The sequence below is a fragment of the Carettochelys insculpta genome, chromosome 2, assembly GCF_033958435.1.
Source record: "Carettochelys insculpta isolate YL-2023 chromosome 2, ASM3395843v1, whole genome shotgun sequence".
Classification (NCBI taxonomy): Eukaryota; Metazoa; Chordata; order Testudines; family Carettochelyidae; genus Carettochelys; species Carettochelys insculpta.
This window is the reverse complement of record NC_134138.1, coordinates 215,789,820-215,816,341: the sequence shown is the minus strand read 5'-3', so window position 1 is coordinate 215,816,341 and position 26,522 is coordinate 215,789,820. Positions and strand designations below refer to the sequence as shown.

Here is a 26,522-nt window from a genome sequence, read left to right as displayed (position 1 = left end):
AAGAAGTATTTATTGTAGGAGGTGATTAATGATACTCACTAAAATTGCTATTTTCAACGCGGGGTTTCATTTGGTTTTACGAAGGGAAAATGGGTTTATAAGCACAGCCTTCAGAAAGAGATAATTCCCAATTCAAAGGTTTGATTTGAGATTTTGGCCAGGTCCGTTAATTGGAGTTTAAAATAAATTAGGGGGAAATGTTGCACACAATAAACAAAACACAGAGCTGGGCCTCGCAGAGAGGGGGGACACCCCCAGTTACCCCCACTTCAGATATATTCGTTTTCTTTTCCATGGAGGCAGCTAATACGGGAAAACGTTTTAGGGTTTAGTAAACAGCAGAATGACACTTTTCGGGAGGGTTAGCGGTTCAATGCGAAGCCAACGCTGTTTGCTAGAAGTATTTACAAGTGCCAGGGCCTGGATGCTGAATGGACTTATCCAGTGACGTGTTAAATTTTTCATTGAAACGGTACGTGGTCCTGGGACAAGAAGTGGTGCTCACCATAGTGTGATACCAATGTGCTTTCTTACTGAGTGAATTGCGATATGGTTAGATAAAGGAACTGAGTCTTGCTCGCCTTGCTTACGCGAGAAAACCCCTTGGCTGCAGCTTAATACCTGGGAATACGTGCGTGAATCTGGCGAATAAAACTGAGGCCTTAATCTTTTTCTGGCAGAAAAAACGAACAAACAAAAAACACAGTCATCAAGTTTCCACCTCAGGGTTCTTCTGCCCAGTTAATACGTTCCAATGTCAATGTTATTTTCGAGAAAGTGGTGCAGCAGCCCTTACCAACAGGAATAGTATTCCTTTGTAAGGGTTCTGCCTTTCGCATGTTTCTCAACAGCCTTGACAATGAGAAGCTTAGTCAGAGTTTGCCACACCTGCAATTTGTTTTCCCCGAATCATCCGAACACATTCACCAGATTAAACCTCTTCTTTATACCAAATTTCATTTAACTCTTCAGGCTTTGTGTTTACACCCAACACTTTTCAAAACAGATGCCTTTGAAACAAAGAAACTTTTTGTCCCCCAGACCTCTTCCCTTTCTCCTTCAAGATGAATTGACAAGTCACAGTAAACACCGAGTGTACAAATAATGACTGGCCAGATATTTTTCCAGCGTTATCGTGGTTAGCTGTCCGAGTTCTGCTACAGTATCGCAATGCGTTTCAGTTCGTTGACCTAGTGTAAAAGCTCTGTTTCTCTGTGCATAAGATGGGGATAGCCGCATACATACAGATGAAGAGACAAACTGAACCTATGACAAGGCTACAACTCATCTAAGCAATAAATAACACTTGGCTTGTTCAGCCAGCCTCTGGTTTTTGTGAAGGCAGGCCCACGAACACGAGCATCTCTTTAGCTAACTTCAAAGGCAAACAACTGTCTTGACAAGATTAATTCGAGGTAAAACAATGGGGTGACCCGTTATTTTAAAAGAACTATAGTATTATCGGCAAGGCGTAGAGTTTAGGAAACTGCGTCACATGAACTTGTGTTTGAAACCTTTAATTTTTTGTACAGAGTTTCCTTTATTACCTGTCTTGGTAATATGTACATCACACCAAAACTCACAAATTGTACACGGACGGGAGACAGAGGTGCCAGCTACCAAGACAACAGCGGCCTTTATAGCAATATTTTTAAATAAATGCAAGAGGAGACATGGGGAAAACTTTCATATCACAACTACCGCAGTGGCTACACTTCAAAACAATTAAATAACTCTGGTTACATTAAACGCTTCCCATCAGGCTGCACGGGGACAGTTTTCATAAGCTTTTAAAATCTCCATGACATCACATTTGGTTTCTTCTGTCTGCATATACTGGAGAGTCCACGAACATTGCACGAAACAACACAAGTCAAGTCAATGTCTCACACGAGTGTTTCACGGGTTATGTCAGAGGGCATTTTATTTTCAAAGTGTTACGTACAAAGAGTCCTTCTTAGGTGCAGAGTTCGTCCTTTGCGGCTTCCGGCGCTCTGTCACACGGACGGTACAGCGCAGTTGTCATAAATAGGAAAAAAAGAATGACGGGAACTCAAGGCGGCCAGGAGCGCGGTACAAAGTGGACCACTCCTCCGGGTTTTGGCTTCGACGTGTGCCCCGCACCAAGGCCCGGGGTCTTCTGGTTTCGCACACAGTTGTTTTGGTCCGAATGCTCAACCCCAAAAACTGGCAGGTGAGGCGGAGCGAATTATAGAGCCGAGGAGTTGGGCGTTGACCCCTGGAGCTGGTGGCGGTGGCCCTGTGTCTGTGCTTTGGCTGCCTGGCCGGCCGCGGCCGGGTTGGAGGAGCGCATCTTAGTGTTAGGCAGTTTGTGGTCCTTCTTCCACTTCATCCTCCTGTTCTGAAACCAGATCTTGACCTGGCGCTCGGAGAGACACAGCGTGTGAGCGATCTCGATGCGGCGCCGCCTGGTCAGGTAGCGGTTAAAGTGGAACTCCTTCTCCAGCTCCAGGACCTGCTGCCGGGTGTAGGCGGTGCGGGACCTTTTGGGCTCCCCTCCGCTGTAATTGGGGTTGACTGCACACACAGAAAGCAACGGAACAGGATCATTGCGGGGTAACGCGACACCAGGTTCAGACCGGGCCGGAGAAGTGTTTCGCAGGCCGGTGACAATAGGCAACAGTTGAGGAGCCATAAAAAAGGGTGACGGGCGTTTGGGTGGGAGAAAAGCTTCAAAGCCCCCTGGCCCGGAGCCACTGGCAGGGCCATGCAATTTATGGGGGCTGTAATTGCTGCCCGGAGGGTTTGGCGTCTCGTAAATCTCCCGGGCAAGAGCCCGCCCCCCCCCAGGCTACACGAGGGTCTCTCCCGTTTGGCAAAGGCCAGGCGCGCAGAGCCACGCCGGCCCCAGCCTGCAGCCCCCGGCCCCGCCCCGGGCCCGGCCAGCGCCACTCACCAGAGCTCACGTGGATCTTCTTCATCCAGGGGTACACCACCGGCTCCTTGCCCTTCAGGCCCGGCGGGCTCTTGTCGGGCAGGAGCGGGCAGGCTGGGCTGGCCCCGGCCCCGGCGGCGGGGGGTGCTTCGCAGCGGCGCTGGTGCGGCAGGACGTGGCTCTGGAGCAGGGGCTGGGACGGGCCGTGGTGCCCCTTCGGCGGCGGCGGCGGAGGAGGCGGCGAGGCGCCCGGCGGCGGCTGCTGCTCCTGGCCCGGGGGGGCGCCGGCGCTGCCGTAGGTGTAGGGCGCCTCGGGGTAGGCGGCGGGCTGCGCGGCGTAGAGCGCCTCGGGGGGCGGCTGGTACGCGGGTTCGCGGCCCGGCCGCGGGTAGTAGTCGGGCAGCGGCTGGCGCGGGGGCAGGTGCGGCGGCGGCGGCGGCGCCGGGTGGTGGTAGCCGGGGCCGGCGCTGGGCTGCGCGTACTCCTCGCAGGGCGGGAACTTGGGCTCGATGTAGTTGGAGTTTATCAAAAACGAGCTCATGGCCATTAATTTGGCGAAGTGCAAAAATACTAATTTTTCTCGCGTTGTCGTTTTTCTGGGCTCGCCGAGGCCCCTCCCCTCCCCCTCCGCCCTTCCTCCCTCCCCCCCCCTCCTCCTCTCGCGCTGTCAAGTGCCGGCTGCCAAAGTTTAGCCTCCCCTCCCCCCCGCCCCCGCACCCGTGCGCGCATCCCCACCTGACCGGCAGGGCCAATTGCGGCGCTGGCGGTGGACCCCGGATCAGGAAATGCAAGGGTGGCGAGGGCCGGAGGAGCCCGGGGCGGCGGCGCGGTCCCGCTCCAGCCCTGGAAGGGGAGCGGACGCTTGGGCGCATCCCGCATCCGTCAGCCCGCCGCTCCCGCCCCGGCCCGGAGCCCCAGTTCCACCGGCCGCCCTGGGGCCTGGGAACAGGAGAACCAGCTCAGACTCCAAGCCGCGCGAATCGGAGAAGTGCAGCCCTGGGCTGGCTGCTTAGCCCAGCCAGTGAACCCCCTTGCTCCCCGGGGGATCGAGGGGGACCCAGATTCCGCCCTCACCGGCGCACTGGCATCCCGGGCACGGCTATCTTGTTTCCCTGGCGCTGCGGGGAGGAGAGAGAAGCTGGTAGGGGCGGCTCAGAAACTAAACTGCGTCCTCCAGAAAGAGAAACTGACGTTGCATAATGCATTGCAGCCAATGATAATAGTGTAAATCTCTCCCTTTCAAAATGACTTGATTTAGGAGTGGTCATAGATCAGCGTGGAGCTGAGACTGCTAGGTCCGAGGAAGGAGAGGCCGGCTAATTGCACATCTGTATTGGTGGCTCTAAGATCTGTCCCTGGAGCTTTCAACCGTTGTTACTTTACGATTATTTCGTTATCTGGGAGTCTTTTAGCCCTCTGCAGATTGCGAGTTGTGATAATGTGTCATTGGTTGCGGAAGTTGATATAAAAGGGGGAAAGGGCCAACTAGATTAGTTAGCGGGTCTGGGTTCCCTTAACGACGCAGTTAGCAGAAGAAAGGGGGGAATAAAATAAGTCCTATAAAATGAAAGGACTAACTGGGCGTACTTCTCTGCAAGTCAGAGCATCTCCCAAACTACAAATGTACCTTCTGGAGTAGGTTTGTTTTGTTTTTTAAGATAAGAGGAGAATTCATCGGCATCTTTCCAGAAGTAGCCTACCATCCTGAAACTAGAATGCAGAGAAAAGTCTTTTGACTTCTAAATTGCTAAAAATTAGTCTGCTAACAATATTTGCAGCTCAGGAAGGAAAAGAGGCAACCGCTTGACCTTAGGTAATTGAAATTTGATAGTTAAACTAATTACACAGTTATTTCAAAATAACAAATTACTTCTTAATTCCATCTGCTCTTGTATGCTGGGAGTTGGTAGGAACTTTAAAGAATTTATTTTATACGTTTGTTTGTTGGTCTGTCTGGGAATAGAAAACCTCAGGCAAATATTTGCCACCCTCTTAAGGAGCAATATTCCTGAATGGATAGTCTTACCTGGAACACTAGGGAAGTGCACCTAACTGAACACATAAAGCAAACATTTTGGTCCGTTATAGATTTTCCTCTATAGGTACCACAAAACTGTTACCACGATTTAAATGCAGACTGTTGTCTTTTGCAGTTTTATCGATAGCATTATATAAACATAAAATTATAATTGAATATGTGTTAGAGCTAACATATATTTATACAGATTTATATTATACACATTAAAACACATATGTTGCAGACCATCTGCTGTAGGTAGACTATTTCCACGGCACTGTGATAGTTACCTAAACAATTACTCTTTTTTTGTGCTACTACCTAGTGTCTAATTTGCACGACAGTTGACGCCCATTTATTACTCGCTCATTTCTTACTGATTGTCTACGCAACTGTTTAGCTGAGGTGAAAGGTACCTTTCCCTTTTTACTATGGATGGAGAAGAAAATTCTACACCCTCCTCCCCCACCCCCACCCCGCCGTTAAGCGTCTCACATGCACAACAATTCAACACAACACATTGTAGCGCACACAGACAGGACTAAATGATCTGGAGACTGTTTTTCGGCAGAGCCCAAATACCTATGGAAGCAATAAAGCTGCCCTTAGCAGTGTGGCAAAAAGAGACGAGTGCTAGAGACCCCCAGTTCATGGTGTTCGGCACACGGCCAGACATCTATACACAGACACATACATACAAATATACGTAGGCGCGCATACCTGCTTTAAATGGGGTTCCCCTACTTGTTATCCTCCTGATATAAAGCAGCTGCCTAGTACTGGTGGCCAGAATGCTACAGCAAACCACCGCACTCTGAACACCTCCGTAAAACACAAGGAAAGCTGGTACCTTGGCTTGTACGCCGAGAGCTGCATTCGGAGAGCTTCCCAGGTTCTGGTTAGGAATATGTACCGTGATTAGACCTCAGAGTGTACTTATTCAACTGTACTTCTTTCTACTGGGTAGCTCTGTTTCTCAGGGACCCCGAAAAGCACACACTTCCGCAGGCGATCGGGAAGCTACAAGGTGGCCGCCGCTGCTCAGACGAAGCCTGGCTCCCTGTGCTTCTAGCCGGCTGCGAGGATGGGTTTATGCAGGATCTGCAAAGGCCTGTTCCTTGTCTTGGCGGTTTTGTTATCATAAACACGAACCCAGCCAAGACCACCAAGTGTTATCTTACACACGGCCATCTCGACATTTTCCTGCGAGATTTATGGACGTAATAAACAATCTCCGAAGCATCCTCGGGTATTTCCCTGGCCCCACCGTGCAGCGCCAGCCCAGCTTTCTAAACAAACAAGCGAGCAAAGCAGCCACCAAACCAAACCGCTCTGGTTTTTATTTGAGCAGGAAGCCCGTCTTTCGCAAGCTGCAACGCTTCACACCCGACTAAAAGTTTGGGGGCTGTTTGTACCAGCGGAGTCTTGCCACAGCCGAATTTGGGAAGCCACTGACACGCGGCGGACAGCGCGACGGGTCATCTCCCTGCACGGCCGGGAGCCGAGCGCCGCGCGCCCCGAGCGCGGGCAGGAGTTCCCGGGAAACCCACGCGCTCCTCTGCCCACTTCCATGCGCGCGGCCCAGCTGGCTAGGCCACCGGAGGCTGAGCCCAAAAATAATTCAAGGCCGCTTTTTGCGGACGTGTCCGCGCACCAGGGAGAGGGTGGACCCAGAGAGAGCCTCGCGAGCCGCCTGGCTTGAATCTGATTTGAACCCTGTTGAATATATTTCCCTCGTGAATGGAACCCTGTCCAAAGTTTCAAAGTGACCGCAAAGTGACACCGGGCGCATTTTGTTTCTTATTAATCTTACACATTGACAGTCTTTGTTAAACAACAAGGCGTGCCCTTCACCAGGCGACATTTTCATATTTGTTAGACGCGGTGACCTGAAGTTCACCTCGGCCTTGGACTTAGTTTTTCTAAAAGGGCTGCAGCAGTGTCTTTTAGATAGCAGGGGGTGCTTTGCCCAGGTCACTACTTCTAAAGGAAAATTAAGAAAAAATCGCGGGAAAATGTAAACGTTATGGAATGTATCCACTGTATCTCCCCTTTGTTCTTTGGGAATCATAAAGCCCGCAAGACAGCTACTCAGTTTAAATATTTGTTAGTGCTGAAACTAACACGCAGAACGGTTGCTTTCAATAGCGAAGGCTGGGGCAGTGGCTGGATTTTTGCCCCCAAGTTCAATATTTTATGAAGCGATTGCTTCACTGGCACAGTATATGTGCTAACAACTGGATGTTTGGAGTGCTTTGCTTGCTCTCTACCGGCATGGTTAAATAAACACCCACAAAATGTGATGTGTGGTAGAATTTTAAATGAATGGTCTTTTGAGCAGACATCCTACGCCCGAGAGCAGTGTGTGCTGCATTCAAAGAATGAACTTACAAAGGAAAGGGATCCTTCATCTCAAGTTAATAACTGCTCTGTTTCCCGGATTTTTTAAAGGAATCCTTTAAAAAATAATTGAGATAAGTCAATATGTATTGTAGTTGCAGTTGAACGCTGAAAATATCCTCGCTCATAGCTTTATTCTAAATTAAATTGAATAAATGGATTTGCAGCAAAAAAAATTATTTTGGTACGTTAGAGGTTAGATTTCAGTTCCCTCGTTTTGTGTGATTTAGTTATAGTAACAGATTTTTAGTCAGGAGGTAGCAAAGATTTGTTATTCTTGGGGAAAAGAAAATCTGCCTTGTGCTTGTTAACACACTAGGTATTTGATTATGTACTTTAGATTACTACCAAGACTTCCTTCTTTTTTAAACAGACAAATGATCTAATAGTATAAGGCAATGCACAATATCTCAAAACGTTCTTTTTAACCCAAAACATGCAATATAAATAGCTTCTTGCAAGCTGGCAACATCCTTTTTTGATGAACAGTGTATACTGGGTGTGTAATGATATTTATATATTTCCACCACGCTGTCATACACAAGCGATTTAGGTATAATCTCCGATAATATCTCTCAATTATTTGAAAGACAACAGCTCACAATTTGTTTTCAATAACTTGTGCTTTCTGCAACGATTCACCAGCGTCACTGACAAACAATTCATCTGTATCCAAAACCTACGAGGATTATTGCATAATCCATGGTCTTTTTGTTCTTAATTCAGCCAAACGTGGATATAGATATAGATGAGCTGCTTTTTCCCAGCTGACTTCCTCCTTCTGGACCGTCCCCCACTTCCCCAAACCTTTTACATCTGAGTATTTTGGATAAACGCTCCCTCCTAAGCACACCGCTGCTGCAATAGAAATTTCAAGCCTCCTTTATGTACTACACTGTTTATTACCTTCCGAATTGAAATTCTTCGCGCAATTCTGTGGGTTGCTTTTTACTGGCTTACTTAACCTCAGAGCTAAATCTTCAACACTGCCACCTCCTTAAAGACAAGCAAAACTCACAACAGCTTGGAAATTGCTCTTAACACAAAGAAATTCAGCTTAAAAGTTCCCTGACACTGGTTTAACCATCAAGTTCTGAGAGTAATTTTAGAAAGCTTTGATAGCCATGGAGATTGTTGAGCTCTCCAGCACTGTGAGGCGGGGGTTGTTTGGTTTGGTGTGGGTTTGTTTTATTTTATTTTTTTTTTTCAAAGCAGAATAATGTCTGTTGGTGTCACAAGTCGCCCGAGAATTCTGACCTCTAGATTTGCACTTTCGGACTAAACAAAAATGTAATCTACCCACAGTACGTCCTGCGTAAGTACAGTGTAAGGTTTGCAGCAGAAAACATCGTAAAAACTAAGAGGGATCGAAGTTCATGCTAATAGGGCCAGCTCAGATCTTATTTTCCTGCCATTTTGAAAGGTGAGCAGTCTGAACATCCAACCCCTGAAAAAAGGTTATTATACAAAAGAGTGTGAAACATTTTATTCGCTGATCAGGGTATTTAAGAATGCAGCTACAATCGCCTTTTGGTGTCCTGCAGTAACACGCATGTTTACCTGGTGCATGGGAGCCAGAGATAGTCAGACATAAATGTGGCTGATAATTCAAGATGAACTCTGGAAAAGAGGACTTCTCTATCCTTTCTTCGGTAATTGAGGTCATTCAACCACTAGAGTTCACCTGGAGTACATACTGTGGTACACGCTTAACTCAAAGCTGTTTTATCTTTTGTGCTGATAGTCAAGATCTCGACTATAACATTGACATCAAACTCCGTCTGGGCGCATGACTAAGAGCGGTGCAAAACGTAAACTTTTGACCCTCAACTTTTTGACCTGCCGTTGTAACGCCCTAACCACAAAGATATACAAGAGCTAGGCAGCTTCTCTTAGGAGCAAGACACTTGGACGGCTTGTTTCAATACTCCTCCTGTTTCCCTCACAGCTTTTTAAGTGCGGGGTTTTTTGGTGTGTCGTTATTGTTGTGGTTGTTTTTTCTTTGCTTGGTTTGAAAAATCGGGATTTAAAAAAAAATCCCCCTCGCCATTGTAAAGTGCTGTGAAATCAGTTTGCAAACTCTTTCGCCAGCGCTGGAGGGACTAGCTAAATGGTTACAGTTGCAGGTGAGAGTCTGGTAAGTTCTGGCCATGAAGTCGGAGGGAATGTTGTGGATAGCACTGGGGAGAAAATGTAGCTACATGTGGCTAAGTACTTAGTCATTTCTCCTTTATTTAAAAATAAAGCAACGCTAGCTGTTTGTGAAGCCTTGTCTAGGCAAACGAGTTGGCTGTGAACTTGGTCTAAAGCGAGCTCTACTGGTGATTCCTAGGGTGTGCAGATTTATCTTTTCTGCATTTACTTAACCTGGCAATGAACTGCAAGGGCTGCCATTTGTTATCCAGAGACAGACTGCACCTCCAGCAAGGACTGTTTCACCAAATTGCAATAATTACCCAATAACCTTCATAACAAATATTATTATTGAAAAGCCATTTTTTGGATCTAGGACAAATCCCCCATGCGAGCTATAAAAGGAAACCTCTGCAAATCTTGCCCGGTCTGTGTGTCAGATGGGGTTCAGTGTGCGTACGTCTGACTCAGATGGTACATGGGGGTTTGTTTCCCACAGAAATATTCGTTTACAAGGAAGAGCGTGTTCAAACATCAGCTGGCTACTGTAGGAGTCAGATCTTTGTACTAGCCGGCAAAAATCAAACACTAACCTATGTCTATCTGAAACCCGTGAGAGTGGAAGAGATAAGGTGGTAAAGAGATTTCTTAGCTCGAGTTATTTATTTATGCGTTTACTTTATGAAATCCGTATCAGGGGTGAGGGTGAAATACACTCCTCCGGGAGGTAGGCTCCGAAATTGGCAATCGTGATCCGCCCATACGAAGCTGGGACAATTTCTCAGAGAGCAGAGCTAAAACACGGGCGTTCTTACCCTTCTGCAAACACACCCTTCCTAAAGATGAGCAAACGGGGAATTAAACTTTCAAGAGCTTTCGTAATCAGTACGCGTGCGGAGCTCAGCCAAATCCACCAACCTGAAAGCGCACACGTCTTTCATAAGATACTTCCAGTGTAGTGGAGAGCGCAGGGTTGTAAATTCCTAGGTATACGCACAAACGGGCTGCCTAAACTTTAATTGGCCTTAGGCGTGGACACGATTCACTGAACTACAGAATTTCTTTCAAAGGATCCAGTAAATTCTATTTTAACGTTAAGTGGAACCTTTCTTGGGACAATTTCAGTAAAATAAGTACAAGTGCACCAAGTCCAAGTATACAAGGGGAAAATAATAGAAACAGACAAGAACAAAACTCTGATTGCAAATGAACATTTTCTAGGAAGGAAACTGAAGACAGGGTCTGGGAAAGGTTTCTGAGTGTTGCGTTTTAACCTGCGTGCTCTGCCCCGGTCTGGATTATAAACGCTTAACTCATGTCTGGTTTCAGAGGATTCAGGCAGTCAGAATTTTGAGAGGGCGAAGAAAGACTAGAAATATTTTTAAAATGCAGTAATTTTTCAATCGGCTTTCTTTTGTGTGCTAAGGGCGTGTCTCATACTGGCTCCTCATAGGACGTGCTTGTTTATAGATCTGTAAATACTGGGATATTTTCACAATACCCAAATATATCCAGGCAGTATTGTGTATGTAGCACGCTTGAGAAGCTGAAACTGGTAGGATATTACTTTACTTCCTTCACTGGCAATTCATTCTCGGATGAGATGACGGTCCCTTAAAAATTAAGTATTTTTGCCTTGTAATGGGTATTCTATTCTCACAGTGGAGCTAAGAAACTGAGATAAACTATTATCTTTCCCTTTAATTTACGAAATAACAAAAATAAGGGATTTTTCTCCAGAAAGCCACCAGCATAGGAAAGAAGTCAAAACATTGTGTATGATTTTGCCATTAAACACTGGCTGTTATGATGTACAATTAATTCATTCCTATCAAATGTAACTGTTCTGTATTCCCATTACTGAATCTGTTATATTTGTGTGCCATGAAACTGTCAGCTCTTTGTTACGGGAATTGTTCTAGTTTGTGCTTTGGCCATAAAGTGCAATAAAGGATGCACTTTTACAGGCTACCTCTTTTCCAGTTTGTTACGGCAATGATATGCAAATGTCTTTATTTAGTGTTCATACAGACTAAACCACAAAATTAGCTAAAACTTTATATCTTATGTTTGAGGTTAACACAAAGCATTAAAAGTTTGCAATCTACCGTAACTTTTGGAGCATTTGGAGGGTTAACTTTGAATACATGATATTGTTTTACCAATGCATACCCATGATTATTTGAAAAAATAAAACATAAGTAGAATGAATTTTCTGTCGTTCTTAGACCTTATGGCGATATTATGTTAGAAAAAAGAACATGACAGTCTGGATAATTCTCCTGAACTCTGACAACTCACTAACATTCTGATAATAGTTTTACTTCTGGTATATTAAATACATTGGCAATACATTTAAAAAAATCCAACAAAATACAGCTAGAAGTCACCAAGTGACAAACTACTCAGTTCTTCTTGAAACTCCAGCGTCTGACATGTCAGGAAAAAGAAAATCACCCCACTGTAGCTTTGAAGAACCCAGTTGAGTCTGGTGTACTCCAGAATGACCAAACCTCAGTAGAATAGATAGATAGATAGATAGATAGATTTTTCATTTAAATCTTGTGTGCCTAATCCTTCAAACCTTACTCAGATGAGAATTCATCAGCCCAATAGCCGGATGGATTCAGTGAGACAATTCATTCAAGCAATGATCTTGTGAGTGCTTTCAGAATCTAGCTCTAATGCTACAAAGAAAGAGAGAGGCGGCGAAAAAGTGAAAGTTCTTTTCGCCCCTTCATTCAGCCCTGGAAATTCAAAGACTAAAGTTAAATCCGGCCATAAAGTTTACTGCTGAGTAATCACACTGTGGTGAGAATAGTCTTCTGAAATAAAAAGAATGTTGAAGTAAACACGCATCTGGGGCCTACCTCCCGGCTGCCAGCCCGTAACATCGGTAGCTAGAGGGAGACGGGGCTCTTTACAAGAGGCGAGATAGCACCTAGTCTGTGTTTCATAACGCCCAGCTCTCTGCCCTGCAGCGCCTTGCCTTAACGTTCCACCTTACAGCCAAGTTTCCCTTAGCAAACGAGAGGAAACACACCAAGCGCGCAATGTCCCTGGGAAAAGGTACCACAAAGTTGTAAGGCGGGGTCTGAGCGCCGGCGCCTTTACACGTCTGGCTACAGTCATACAGGAGTAGCTAGCCAGGGAAAAGAGCAGGAAAAAGGACTCCCGGGCACGAAATTTCAACCTATGCCCTTTTCATGCTTACTTTGGTGTGCAAAGTATTTTCCAGTCTGAACACCGAAGCCAGCTCGCCCGCCTGCTGGTCGCCCTGGCTTTCTATAGGACACCTCTCAGAACATGGCAAACCACAGAGTTCCCTTTAAAAAAGTCTCTCGCAGTATCCCCTCTTTGCGCAACCAAACCTTTCCACACTGGAAAGTCTATGGCGCAAAGGAAGGAATTATCTCCTGCGGTAGTGAAAGTAATTAAAGTTAGGCCTCAAAAATCCATCTCTGCCAAGGAGGCGCATTGTGGTTTACGTTGCTTTGACTGTTAAAATACAGAGCTCGCTGCTGAGCTTGGAATCAGAGAGGGGAAACTTTGCCACGAAATCTCTATCCGCAGGAGATTGTGCTGCTTTTTTAAATTCAATGTGACAGCCCTGAAAGGATCGAGCCAGAGAGAGCCCAGTTCTCCATTACAGAAATAAACTTTAAGGAACTTGTGCACAAAACTTACCTTGACTTGTAGGGAGCCATTTTTCATAGCATACTGAGAACTTGTGGTTTGGATACTTCTGGACCCAAACCTGACAATTTGACTGACCGGGAGGCACACGTAGCCTGCAAAAGAGTCAAATGAAGTCCAGCGTCAGCGAGATTATATGTTATGTGGGATATAATGTTGGATGTCAACTCCCCAAAACCATAAAACTTACTTTAATGGCACCACGTGACTTTTTATAGCCAGTGAGCCTATCTGTCTGTGCTATGGATGATTTTACGATCTAATTCATAGACAAAACCCTATTCATTTGGCACCCAAATGTCATATAGCCGGAACTGTGGCTTATAAAGTTTACTGTTTTATAACTTTTAAAGGAAGGCATCAGAGTAACCAGTCAGTAAATGTGCAAATCTCTAGTTGCTCTCAGAAGCTCAGAAGAGTTAACCAGTCGAGCTCTGGTGGGGTAAGTAACATTACGTTTATAGAAAACTAATTGTAGCGAAAAAGCAAGTATCTGTGAAGGGTGAAAAGCGGGAAGGTGGCGGCTATAGGGTGTTGCTAATAGACGCAAAGATCTCTGATGTGGCTGTCCTGCAAATATACCTAGTTAAAGCCCACGAGTAATTACAGTGCAGGCAGAACACGCTCTGGGGTTGGGTGTGCGTTTTAACAAAGCACATGGGTTTTCTTCAACGATCACCAGGCTGCTACCAGGTTATTCCCCCACGGAGAGTGCTGATTACGGTTCTGCAATGTACCTTTCTCCCTAACGAGAAACCATTAAGGAGGAACTTACGGTCAAACTTCCACTTTCAAGGATTGCTATCGGAAAATTGCACTGGTGTCTTTTGCAAAGCGCAGCATAAGCTCCTAGCCAGGTACAATGTGACACGTTCTGCCCCGTTGAAGGGGAGACAAGTAGCAAACCAGGAAGCAGAGCGTCAAAATCAGATCACGAAAACTTACAATAGAAAGTTTATTTATTTATTTTTGTCGGTTTGTTTCCAGTCAGTTAAAAAAAATACAAAAAAAAAAAAAGCTGATCACAGTTTGCTCAAACAGCCAGACTTGGACTATATTTGTAACTTTGTTCACAAAACCAGACATTACTGAAGCTGCGCTTAATAAGAGCCACTTCTAGGAGTTCGTGCAAAGAGTCATACAAAGGCACAGCAAGGACAGAGTGCTTGGAATCACAGTTTTCGTCACAGATTCACTATTCACTACACGTAGGACAAGTTGGGGTGCGTTCCGTCAGCTCACCTCTACAACAGCATGAATTACACCAGCATCATCTAGGCAGTGGGAATAAAAATAGTTGAACAGCTTGGAGCTATACAGTTATTAACACGTCAACACACATGCACAGTTAAGCAAACTGAGTGCAACACAGAACATTTGCACTAGGGGAGGGGGAATCTCTCTCTCTCTCTCTCTCTCTCTCTCTCTCTCTTCACAGTTACTTCAAGTAACACAGCTCGCTTCATATAAATAAGTTAAAACATCTACATTTTCAAGACAAAGCCATTCAAGACAAAGAAGTGTAGGAGAAGCAGCTCTACTTATACACGCGCTAGCATGGCAAGGAACAGGCTCGTGGTTAAAGGATGAACCGGGGCGACACGAACAAGGTTTCTTCACAGAAGTAACACGGGGGAGTTTTAGAAAGTCCACTCAGTACTGGCATCCTACGCAGGGCCAACTAATACTGCTCAGTACTTGGGAACGGGTCACTCGCTTAGGGGCGGAAAGCCCCTCCTGCGGCTGCCATGCTCATACTTTTCAGCTTGTTATCCTTTTTCCATTTCATCCGCCTGTTTTGGAACCAGATCTTTATTTGTCTCTCGGAGAGGCAAAGCGCGTGTGCTATTTCAATCCTTCTTCGGCGGGTCAGGTATCTATTGAAGTGAAACTCTTTTTCCAGCTCCAGGGTCTGGTAGCGGGTGTAAGCAGTCCGAGCCCTTTTCCCTTCGGGTCCCCCTATGTTGTCTGGAACAGAAAAGAGAATGGTTTAGACTCTCAACAGCGACCTGCCCCTGTGTTGCTCCGGCACCCAGGAGCGCCGGGACCGTTAGCCTTGGTCCTGGTTTTGGTTTGGATAAAGGCTCAACAAGTTTCTTTCCCCCCCCCCCCCGCCTCTCCCCCTCCCACTTCTCTGTAGACATTTTTAGGAGCGCAAAGCCGGAGATTCCTCAGCGGGGCTGATCCTTGCTTTGCGGGTCTGAGCCTGGGTGGGAGTTCAGAGACAGGAGGGAGAGCAAAGCTAGGACCTGCAGGTCTGCCGCGGGGGCTGGTTTTAGCTCGCTCTGTGGCGAGCAAAACCTTGCCCTGCTTCAGGGTGAGACGGGCCAGGGCGAGTCATCGGTTTAGAAAAATATCACGGAGGAGAAAGCAATCACGTAATCTTCCCCTGCGCCGCGCCTGGGGCTGGGCTTTTCCCCGGACTTCCTCCCACCGAAAATCCCCATCCCCGCTATCTTGCTGAACTCTTGCATGCACCTAAGCGGCCGGTCCCGTTCGGACACTACACACCGTGCCAAGCGGGGCTCCCGCTTTCCCGTGCCAGGGACAGCTCTCTCGCTCCCCGAGCGGCGCAGACTTTGCGGAGTTCCCGTGGCTAGATTCACAGCTCTCCCTCCCCTGCAAACGGCGCCAGCCCGGGGCTCGGCTCGGGCTGCCCACTCAGGTCCCCCCCGGTCCCCCTGCGCTCCCCACCCCCCGCCCCCGTTCCCATGAAAGCCTCCGGAAAGAAAAGCAGGGCGAGCTTTACCATGGCTTATGTGCAGCTTTCGCATCCAAGGGTAGATCTGGGGCTGTGAAGGCTGACTCGTGTTGGGGTCATTCTGGGCACTTGCCTGCTCGGTGCTCGCTGGGGTGTCGTCCTCGGCGCCAGACGACGTGCCAAGCCCCTCTCTGCTGGCGTGGGTGCTGCTGCTGCTGCTGGAGGAGGAGGAGGAAGTGGACGAAGCGCTGGTAGAGTTCGCCAGGGAGTTTTTCACCCCGTGATGACTCTCGCTGACAGGCGAAGCGGCCACGGCGGGGCAGGGCAGAGGGTCAGGGGGAGGCGAGTGGGAAGCCGTGGCGGGCGGGTTATACCTGGGCTCTGCCGAGGCGGAGGCGGTGGTGGAGGGGTAACTGCGAGCTCGCTCATTGGCACCAAAGTGGGAGGCAGCGGAGCGCCCGACGCTGAGATCCATGCCATTGTAACCGTAGCCGTACCTGCCGGAGTGCATGCTCGCTGCGTCCCTGTATTGCTCGCTCACGGAGCTAGGATCTCCATAATTATGTAACGGGTAGTCCGGGCCATTTGGATAGCGACCGCAGAATGAGTTTACAAAATAAGAGCTCATTTGTTTTTTGATATGTGTGCTTGATTTGTGGCTCTTGGTCGTTTGGTGCGTCTATAGCACCCTTGCACAATTTATGATGAATTATGGAAATGACTGGGACATGTACTTGGTTCCCTCCTACGTAGGCACCCAAATATGGGGTACGGCTTCCAATCACGTGCTTTTGTTGTCCAGTCGTAAATCCTGCCTGATGACCTCTAGAGGTAAACTCGTGCACTAATGGGGGAGCTGGGTGGATGCGGGAGGCTCGGCGCGCGCGCCCCAGGCGCGTGCCCGCCTCCAGCTCCCGGCAGTCAGTCGGACTCGTGCGCCACCCTCTGGAGACGAGTCAGATCTTCGCGCTTCCAGCCAGGGGCTGCGGGGCTGGGGTCGGCTCGAGGTTACAGCCCATTAGAGCAAAATGATTGCCTCGCTCGCCCGGTTCCATCCGTAGGTGCCCGTCGCCACGGGCCGGCGACTGCCGATGGGAAAAGCAGCGATAATGCAGGAGCGCTGGGGGCGGGGGGTTGGGGGGAAGGGGGAATATTCGCTTTTATTTTCAATCGCCTCCTTTTTTCCTCCCACTGCGGCCTCTTCTGAGCGGCTCTGGGTTCCCAGCCGCGGGAGGAACTTCCAGCTCCCTTCAGGGCCGGGCTCACGGAAACTTCCTGACGAAACCAGCTCCTGGCACCCCGGCCGCCGGTCCGGTGCGCAGGGACAGCTGCCCCGGCGCGTCGCGATGGCCGGGGTCGGCCCAGGGAAGCGCGGGGAGCATGTTTGGTTCCAAGCGGGGTCAAATTCGACCCAGTTGTGCGGCCGGCGTCTGTCTGGGCAGCTCCCCGCAATGGTGCGGCGGTGGTTTGCCGGCCCTACCTCCGCCAGCCGGGAGTGTTCGGAGCCGTAGCCCAAACCGCCTCTCCTCCCGAATCAAAGGCTCTTTGTGTGTACTGTACACACACTCACGTACGCGGCTCCGGTAGTAAGTCTCTTCCCTGCAAACGTGAGAGCCGGGGGAAGAGAACTGGACAGGGAGTCATTTTCGAAGCTCGTTTCTATCGACTTAGTTGCCTCCTGCGCTAAGAATTTCGGAAGTAAAATAAAGATAGAAAGAACAGCCCGGGTTGAACATGACAGACTAGTGATTTTTAATTTTTTTAAAACTACCACAAAGGTGCTGCTGGGTTAACCCCCCTCCCTCCTGGCTCTATAAAATCTGGTTTCACTATCCGCAGAAATCTGTCAGCCTCAAAGCTTCTTCTTTCCCCGTCCTAAAGTTTAGCGTATCGGGGGGTTCCCCCCTTTAAAGCGAGCTCAGATTCTGCTCGATTTAGCGGCATCAGAGCTCTAGGGATTTTTAAATCTCCCTGCGATTCACCCTCGATTTTAATGGAAGCAAAGAGCCAGGTTTGGTAAGCCGATTTTCTAAACAACGCCGTTACCTTCTTTGTGCTATTAAAATATCTTCTACACATACAGAGCGGTTTTTTTTTTTCCTAGAGACCATAAGATCCCAACAAGACTCCCGGGATGTAAAGACATCAAACCCGGGGTTTCTAAATCAGGCGTAATTCTACAATATGAACGTTTCCAATTACAAAAATCTACTCACTTAGCGGTCGCCTACGGCCATACGGTCATATCAGAGACATTCATACGGACATATCTGCTAGATATAAAATATCTATACTCTTGGGCTTTTCTGAAATACTTTAAGCGCAGTTATCTAGGTTTTGAAAGGGTGGCCATATACACTAAGTAGCTCTACATCAAATACTTGTATTTTTAAATAAATTCACAGTTGATTGCAAATGTATATATTTAATCAAGCCTTTGGGAGTCAACAGACTGTGAAAAACCTATAGGATTTTAGTGGCAGAAGGAACACAAGGGAAAAACGCTAAAAAGGAAAGGCCTGGTAACTTTTATTAAGCATTGTTCTACTCCCCTGACTTTTCCTCTGTGTCTTCGCTGCTGGGCTGTGTGGAATTTATGAGTTTGTTTTCCTTTTTCCATTTCATTCGCCTGTTTTGAAACCATATTTTAATTTGTCGTTCGGTAAGGCAGAGAGCGTTTGCAATCTCAATCCGTCGCCTTCTGGTGAGGTATCTGTTAAAATGAAATTCCTTTTCTAACTCTAGCGTTTGGTATCTGGTGTAGGTTTGCCTCCCCCGTCTCCCATGTGTTCCATACACTGTACCTGTGGAAGGGAAGACAAAATGATCGCATTGAGCAAGGCCTAGTGATTCCCAAGAAAACAGTGGGCAGTTACACTGCGCCTCCTCTTGCGGAGGCAATGGCAGAAGGGCTGGCTACGCGGGTTTTCCTGATCAAACATTTCTAAATTCAGAAAAGCATCATTAGCATATTTGAAGGCAGAATTCCGATATTTATTCAGAAAAGAAATTACCTAATTCACGAGAAATATGTAAAACTGTACAGAATATATATAAATATGTATGTGTGTATATATATATAATATGTATGCACATCTGTATACACGCACATATATACTTTAGAACTTCAGTGGCTTCTCTGAGCTTTGGTTATTATCATAATTAATTACAGTTCTGCTATAGCTGTATTAACTATTATAGTTGTATACAGAGGCAGACATGTTTGTATATCTCACATAGGCATATTATGTGTAACATGGTGTGTGTCTATATACATATATATAGACACACACAACTATAACTGTAGTAGTTAATACAGTTATAGCAGAACTGTAAGGTACTTTAATTATAGCTAAGGCTCACAGAAGCAACTAACGCTCACAGAAGAGTGACCCGTATTGAGCATGTGCTCCTCAATGGGGTGCACTCGGCTGCAGAGAGGCCTTTCGAAATAAGAAAAGTCTTTAAAAGTGGAGCATTTCAAAGCAATGTAGATCTTAGCCAGACCTTGCAAGCTATGAAGCGAGGCGGGGGAAACGGCAGGGGAAGGGTTTCTTTAAACAGGAGCATGCAGCGTGCTTACTCAAAACAAATGCCATTTGCTCCCCTTCCAACCAGCCCTGGGGTGTACACTTCACTTTACAGGGGACAAAATTCGAGGTGATTCGTAACGGTGCCCGCATTGTCCGAAAACGTGCTTCCAAAGGCCAGTGTTTGTATCCTAGTGGGGTTGGGAGGGTCGTACGAATCAGTGGGGCTCGGCAGTGCAGGGGGCATATCCCTGACATCAGTCTCTGCCATTCCATGAGTGAAGAAGAGGTTGCTTTGGGGAGGGCGGGTTGTTCCTAGGACAGTAAGTTGGTGCTACCGATTGCTCCGTCACTGCTCGGGGGCTGCACCCAGGAACCCAGGTTGGGAGCAGCGTGTTCCCAAACTGCTTCAAGGCGGCCAATGGGCCAGGGCTGTCACCACCTGGCAAGGTTTCGTGTTACACATCACCTCGCAGGAGCCAGTCCTCTCCGGCAGCGGGACGCGCTCCGTCTCTCCAAGTCTTTCTCAGAGAAACTTTTTTTTCTCTCTCTCCTCCTCCTCCTCCTCCTCCTCCTCCTCTCTTTATTGCATTCAAATGACTTACCCGCGCAAGAGTTCATCCGCTGCATCCAGGGATAAACAGGGCTCGCGTACTTCCGGTCGGTGCCTTCCTCGTGCGAAATTTTGCTTTGCGCACTGTCGGGTTTGTAGGGTTGATCGGCAGCAAAATGCAAATACTCCCCGGGCCCCCTCTGCTTGCCGCTGCCGGAGGGAGAGGCGCTACTGAGGTCCTTCTCCGAATAAAAACACGACGCTCCGTACTCATAGGATGCCCGGTTGCAAGCCAGGACCGTGTTGGACTGTTGGTAGAAACAAGGTGAGGGGTAGGTCTTGTCCTGGAGGCTTGTTGCCCCGTAAGAAGCTGGGAAATGCCTCAGCGCATCATAGCCAGCTGGATAGAGGGGGATTTGCCCGAGGAAAGAGTCCTGGCCATTAGGCAGGCTCCCGGGGAAAGTGGGATTCACAAAATAGGAGCTCATTTGCTCTCCCCTCGGCAGGACCGTGATTTGTTGTGTATTAGTACATCTGGCTATAACTATTAGTAGTCATCGAACTGGTTTGTTTCTGGATGGCCGAGCGCCAAAAGCGACAGCAGCAAATAGCACCAGCTGACGGCTGGGCGGCCAATGGGAGAGCGCCGCGGAGCCCGCTCCCCTGGGACCCGCAGCGACCGAGCCTGCAAAGTTACAAACAAGCCCGAGCCGGGCAGACGGAGGGCAGCGCACGCACCCCGCCTTTCACGTGGCGAGGGGGGCGTGGGAGGCGGGAGGCCGCTGGGTGGGGGTCACCGTAAAAAGGAAACGGCGAGGCACGAAGGTGCGGCCGCGGCTGTGAACGCCCCCGGGGCAGTGCCCTGGGGGAAGGGGGCAGCGCTCCGAAGTTCGGGACTCCCCTCGGGGAGATATGCAAATCCCCGGGCAGCGCCCGCCCCTCCCCCTCGCTCCCCACCCCGGAAGGGTGCGCGGCCCCCCTCCTTTCCACCCGGCCCCGCTCAAGGTAGCGGGTGATTGATGGGAGCGCTGGAAACTTTGGCGTGCTGCGGAGCCGCGGAAGGGGAACCCGCGATGGCGTCTGAGCAGAGAGGGGCCGGCCGGCCTGGTAAACAAACAGCTGGTTCCGCGACACCGGGCAGAGCGCAGCGTGGGGCTCGGCCAGCCGCCCGAAAGCCCCCTTCCGAGCCCGAGCCCCAGCCCCAGCCCCCAGCGCCGCGGGCAGCAGCCGGCCTTCGCGGCCGGCTCCAGACTAAGCCCGAGGCGCCGTAGTTTCTTGGTGGGCACCTCGTGGACGCAGGGCCCTTGGGATAATTGCAGCGGAGAATTACGGACCGGCCAGGAAGTGGTGGCCTCCCTCCAGCCCCGCTTCTGTACCGATTGTGGCGTGTGCTTCCCAAGGAGCCCCTGCAAGGGCTTGGAGCAGACTCCCAGCGCGCCGGGGAGAGGGGCTCGCAGCCAGTTTCACGTGGTGACTTTGCTCTGCCTGCAAAAACGCGTCTGTCGCTCTTTGCACAAGGAAGATTTGAAAATTACACCGGTGGAAGGCGAGCGGCTGAAAATAGCCCCGGCTAAGGGGTCTGCCGAGGCAACGCGGTGTCGCGGTGGGGTCTAGTCAGTTAATCATTTGAACCAGCATCTGAACGGGCACCGTTCAGCTTGGCACTTATCCCAAGGCGGACATACAGTTCTTGGCCCTGAGATGCAGCAGTAGCAGCGCGGATGAAATTCACAGAGAAGCTTTAAATTCCGCCCACTCCCGCAGTGCCCAAAAATAGCAAGATGATTCCTTCCCGGCTCCGACCTCGGGACTATGAGAAACAGACCCGGGGAGCCGCTTGCTAAACCTGCTGGAGTTTAAAGAGGCATTTGCGCCAGCTCTGTTTCTTATAGCACCTCAGCAAGCTTCGGAAACGTGCGCTGGGTTGTCATCGGGAGCTTTCTCATTTCCGGAGGATGATTACCGTACCTATAAAACAGTAGTGAGTTAAAACATCCCGGCACAATAGCGGGGGTTGTTAACGTTCTCAGCTGGACTTTCACACCGCGATGCTGATTACCTGCTATTTTTATTTACCCCTATTCTGTTCTCTGAGGCTGACCTAGGTACACATCTGGAAGAATAAAAAAGATATGCAATGAGAGAACAGCTGAAAACGTTGGGTGTCTATTGAAAAGTATCCCCAGCCTGATGAATGAGGACTACATGAGGGGGAAAGAGTGAATAGAAATGCAGTTTGTTTCTAAATGTGAAACATTTCAGCAGGGGCTGGACCGGAAACGTGCCATGAAAATTAAGATTCGGGGAATACAAAAACCCAACGTCCGGACTTCTGTTAAAAGTTGTGGTCGGAAATCCTTTAGTTGAAAGCGCATTGGCTTAGTCACGAAAAATTAGAGGTGTAAAATATCTCAGTTTTATTGTGTGGGCTTCACGTTGATATTATCTAGTTGTAAAGGGGGCGGAAATGATTTGCGCAGGAATCTGAATGGGAAATTCTTGTCCTAGCCAAAGTCAAAAATCTACTGGCTCAACATAACAAATGGAAACATTTCGCAGTTGCTTCCGCAGCACTAAACCGCAAAGTAAATGAAAGTACACGTTTGTTGCGGTTAAGGCACGTTGGAGTAGCAACTAAACAATTGGCAGGGCAAGCGTGGGTTTGGTTACGTTTATTATGCAAAAACAAAACAAAAACAAAATCAAAAAACCCTGCCAGAATAAAGCTTTTAGGGCGAGGGTTCCCAGCCCCACGGGTTTAATAGCAGCTCTGGCGAAACACTTGTCTTCGAAACGTGATTATTTGAAAGTTCCACATTGCACTTCCGTAAGTGCCCCAAGGTAAGCAGCCCTGCGCCTCTCATTTGTTCGACATGATTTTTAAAATGTCAGCACACAGCTGAAAAACTTGGATCGGCACTTTAATTCCACGCGAGCTATTCTTTCTTTTTGTCTTTCTTTCTACCTTATCACCAGAGTCCCTAACTCCAGCAATGCTGCAGTACAGGTGCAAGGGGAAGCACCCTGGTGAACCTAGGCCCCCCCATCTCAATCCATTTACTCGTCCTTCTCCTGTTCAGGGGTGCAATAGAAAACAACCTTTAACTAACCGCCTGTCAGCCAAGCCCTGTTTGCCACCCAAACCATTGTTTCGCTAGGACTTGTGCGAGTAACCTCACTGGGTAGCTTCAGTCTGAGCCCCTCACCAGTCCGCACTGTGACCTCTGACATTCGAGGCACAAGATGGTTGAGAAGGCCCAGCCCGGGGGAACTCGCCCGTGCGGCGTGCAGGGCGAAGGGGGTCCCCTAGGTAGGCCGAGTTTCTGTAGGTTTTCTCAGAGAGGATTGCAGACAATTAGCCTCCGCCTTGCTGCTGCTGCTGGCTCGCCTTGCTTCCGCCACACAGGGGCAGCACTGAGACCCTACCGCTCCGCCATAAATAATCCCACACTCACTGCAGTTGCAGTCAAGCAGATACTGCAATGCAATGCAAATGTAATTCTTTATCAGCCCGGAGAACACAAACAGCACCGGCGTTAACATTTAAAGCACTCGCCGCTCATTCGTAATCACCGTAATGAACAGCGAGGTGCTACACCAGCCCAACCCCGAGCCAACGCCACCGTTTCCAGAACACAAACATAGGAAGCAACGCCAGAGCGGTGAAAGCCACGCTAGGATGCCAATACCTTCCCAAAATACTCCCCCCTCCCCAGCCCCGGACTCCATTTTTCAAAACCGCAACTAAATCAACACTTGTACCTCTGATTTGCTTCAATGCACAGCGAAAAGGCTTCATTGCAGGGTCTGAGGTCGGACCGATCGCTCCAAATCGAGCCTTAGACACAATTAATCCAAAACCCACATATTTAGAAAAAAAAGTCTGTAATATTGTTCAAGCTCCGAGCCACACAATGACGTGACTCAATTGTACTGTACACAATGATTCATTTGATAAAGCAACCTATGCCCACAAGTCTGCTGTTATAGAAATAGCCTCTCTCTCTCTCTTTCTCTCTCGCTCGCTCGCTCGCTCGCTCCTGGCATTTTATGGCATGCGAAGGTATTATTATGCCGCTTGGTCTCCTTCTGAAATTGTTAAGTGTATTTAAAAAAATCGAAGACGCCGTTAACACGAATGAATTTGCTAATCCCGGGAAAGAAAATGAATTTCATTTTGTTGCGCAAAGAAACTCGACAAAGTTAAATCAATCTGAATTCTAACATGAAAGAATAATAAGGATACAAATCTGAATGTGGTAGCAATCCTCGTAAATGCCTTTATTAAATTACATCCCAGCCTTGCCACATAAAAAACCCTTGTATTTTTGCATGCGCTGGTTCAATATAAACAACCTAAATAATCGGCTGGTCAGCCTGCACATGGCATCAATTAACGTCTAATATATACACATATTTCTATTTTATATATACAGGTAGCTTCCATGTATATATGAGGGTTAAAACAATGTCCCCCTGCTTATGGTAGTGTTATATACATTTCTCACCTTTAGGTTCTGGCTCGCGGAAGCCCCTGCTACTTTGACAGCTGTCGCTTTGGCTGCACAGGAGACGAATCGCCCTCCTTTTGGTGCCAGAAGAAGCAGGAAATTAGCCAGGTTGCACGTTGAAAATCTGCCACTCCAGTGCTTTGAATCCAATATGCCACACCTTCCAGCAGAGGAATTGGAAATTGCCATCCAGGACCTGCGTTCTAGGCGGCTGCTTATGTTGAACCTCCATGCACTTCGTCTTCCAAAGAACAAACGGAATGGGGGACTGAAAGCCAGAGAGATCCGAAGCAGGACAGAGCTGAGCAAAAGAATGCAGCTCTATTCTCGCAAGGGAAATTATAAAAAAGTTCATGTTCACGGTTACCATCCACATGACCGACAGCGACCAATGGAAAAACCGAGCAACTCATAAAGTTGTATTGCAAAGTTGTAAATTTTCATAAACAACAACGGATTTATGGCCTTTTCCTCATCACTAAGAAGAGGCAGGTCTTAGAGAGGCGCCATCTTACCAGAGAGGCAGCCCGAGAGTTTTAATAGACCCAGAGTTTGCTCGAATTTTATTAAAATTGCCATTAGCACATTTACCAGCGACTGAACCCGGCGGAGCCAGGGAAATACGCTGCCGCGAACGGAGTCATTAGAGCTGTATTTTTCTTGCCTTCTCCAGAGGCTTTCAGGCGTGATCTTGTTCAATTTCATATACAAATGCGGGATCTGCTTTACGGGGTCATTAGAGCTGTATTTTTCTTGCCTTCTCCAGAGGCTTTCAGGCGTGATCTTGTTCAATTTCATATACAAATGCGGGATCTGCTTTACGTTGTGCGCTAAGGGGCGAGGGGCTCGTTTAAAAAACAGAGGCGGGCTGGTTTAGTTATTTGTTTGCATTTTCCATTTTTCCTGCTGCCCCATTGTGACTGGCACCCAGGCACACACCTGACTAGGGCTGCAATATTTCGGACTTTCGCACTGCAGTTTGCCTCTGTGACCACGTAGTATTTCGCCAACGCGGATTTCCGCCTGCGTATAGGCAGTGATCCTGGCGACTGTGATCTGAAAATTTCACTGAAGCCCATAGGAGCCTCTCGTTTAAGGAGTGTTTTCTGCCTAATCAGTCAATTCGGATGAAAAATCTGGAGAGCGAAACTGACTGATCCCTGGCATCCACCCCCTGTGAATTTTTGGCTATGACTGCGGATGAAAATGATGCCTCCGATCTATTTTCTCTTTTAAATTTTGCCCGTGTATGTGTGATGCTTCTTTGGAACTGTTCCCTAATAAAGAAACGCGACTCATTGTCAACAAGCACATTTTATTCTCTGTGTCACATAAAACACATTTATCGTGGGAGATAGTTGAACACGGTATCACTTCGAAGGAGAGCTGACATACATTTTTTCTCCACGGCCAATACTTTTCACGGCATATCCACATGTTCACAATGAACACATCGAAACACATTGTAACATACAATTTTATGAATAAACGTTAGCCCAACCTCCATGAAGGATTTATACAGAATTTTTAACAATACATCATGCTCCCAAGGTACCAATTTAATTAGACTCCCCAGTTTATGACGTGATCTTACAAGTGATTTCAAGACAATATAAATGACAAAAATTTCGTTTAAATATACAGTATTTGCTAGTGTAGGAAAATTCACGGTATTACATATTAACACATTATGAACTCCGGACAAAAAGATTTTTGAGAAGCCCTAACGTAGTCAACTCAGATGCCCTTTTCAAAGAACATTTTCCGCTGTCTTAGGTAGGATGAGCCTAGAAAACAAAACGGCCTGTAACATTGTACTTCAAAAGGTAGACGCCAATAGAAGCTATTAAGCGCTTTGTACAATATTAGCGTGTGTTTTCTCCTCCACTCGGAATAGCAAAGGATTAAGAAGAAAGATATACTGCAGCATATGGTTTTCATTTATAATTGCTTTGGAATAAATATATTATTTTTCAATTTAAATATATTCAGCCTTTTCGGTACCAATGATATACCAAAGCTATAGATGATGCGTGCTTTTTAAAACGACTACACTTAGGCTATTAAAAGCATTCTGCAATTCAC

At 47.8% G+C, this 26,522-nt stretch overlaps 4 protein-coding genes across 8 annotated transcripts in view; all 4 read right to left on the bottom strand.

Annotated features, from left to right (window-relative positions):
• The window catches only part of HOXA3 (homeobox A3), a 43,873-nt gene extending 19,300 nt beyond the window's left edge, over positions 1 to 24,573 (bottom strand). Inside the window, exons 1-2 of one of the 2 annotated variants that reach the window (XM_074984575.1) lie at positions 24,435 to 24,573; positions 13,134 to 13,237 (exon numbers count right to left, since the gene is read on the bottom strand). The gene's annotated coding sequence lies outside the window, so the exon portion shown is untranslated. Of the gene's footprint in view, positions 1 to 3,970; positions 4,520 to 13,133; positions 13,238 to 24,434 lie in introns of those variants that run through there. The other variant, XM_074984577.1, reaches the window with a different exon arrangement.
• HOXA4 (homeobox A4) lies at positions 1,502 to 3,492 on the bottom strand. Its single transcript, XM_074986157.1, has 2 exons — positions 2,918 to 3,492; positions 1,502 to 2,538 (listed from the first exon to the last, which is right to left on the bottom strand). The coding sequence occupies exons 1-2, from the start codon at positions 3,441 to 3,443 to the stop codon at positions 2,210 to 2,212; spliced, it is 855 nt and encodes a 284-aa protein (XP_074842258.1). The 5' UTR covers positions 3,444 to 3,492; the 3' UTR covers positions 1,502 to 2,209.
• On the bottom strand, positions 14,104 to 16,479 carry HOXA5 (homeobox A5). Of its 2 annotated transcripts, XM_074984583.1 has the most exons (3): positions 16,218 to 16,479; positions 15,892 to 16,061; positions 14,104 to 15,110 (listed from the first exon to the last, which is right to left on the bottom strand). In XM_074984583.1, exons 1-3 carry the CDS (start codon positions 16,469 to 16,471, stop codon positions 14,860 to 14,862), a joined length of 675 nt encoding a protein of 224 aa, XP_074840684.1. In that variant the 5' UTR covers positions 16,472 to 16,479; the 3' UTR covers positions 14,104 to 14,859. The 2 variants fall into 2 exon arrangements, with proteins under 2 accessions (XP_074840684.1, XP_074840683.1); XM_074984582.1 differs by having other exon boundaries at positions 15,892 to 16,479.
• On the bottom strand, positions 18,382 to 21,913 carry HOXA6 (homeobox A6). Of its 3 annotated transcripts, none has more exons than XM_074984588.1 (3): positions 21,822 to 21,913; positions 19,979 to 20,234; positions 18,382 to 18,647 (listed from the first exon to the last, which is right to left on the bottom strand). In XM_074984588.1, the coding sequence occupies exons 1-3, from the start codon at positions 21,870 to 21,872 to the stop codon at positions 18,388 to 18,390; spliced, it is 567 nt and encodes a 188-aa protein (XP_074840689.1). In that variant the 5' UTR covers positions 21,873 to 21,913; the 3' UTR covers positions 18,382 to 18,387. The 3 variants fall into 3 exon arrangements, with proteins under 3 accessions (XP_074840689.1, XP_074840690.1, XP_074840688.1); XM_074984589.1 differs by lacking the exon at positions 21,822 to 21,913 and adding an exon at positions 21,261 to 21,373; XM_074984587.1 differs by lacking the exon at positions 21,822 to 21,913 and having other exon boundaries at positions 19,979 to 20,425.
• Positions 24,574 to 26,522: the final 1,949 nt, after the last annotated feature.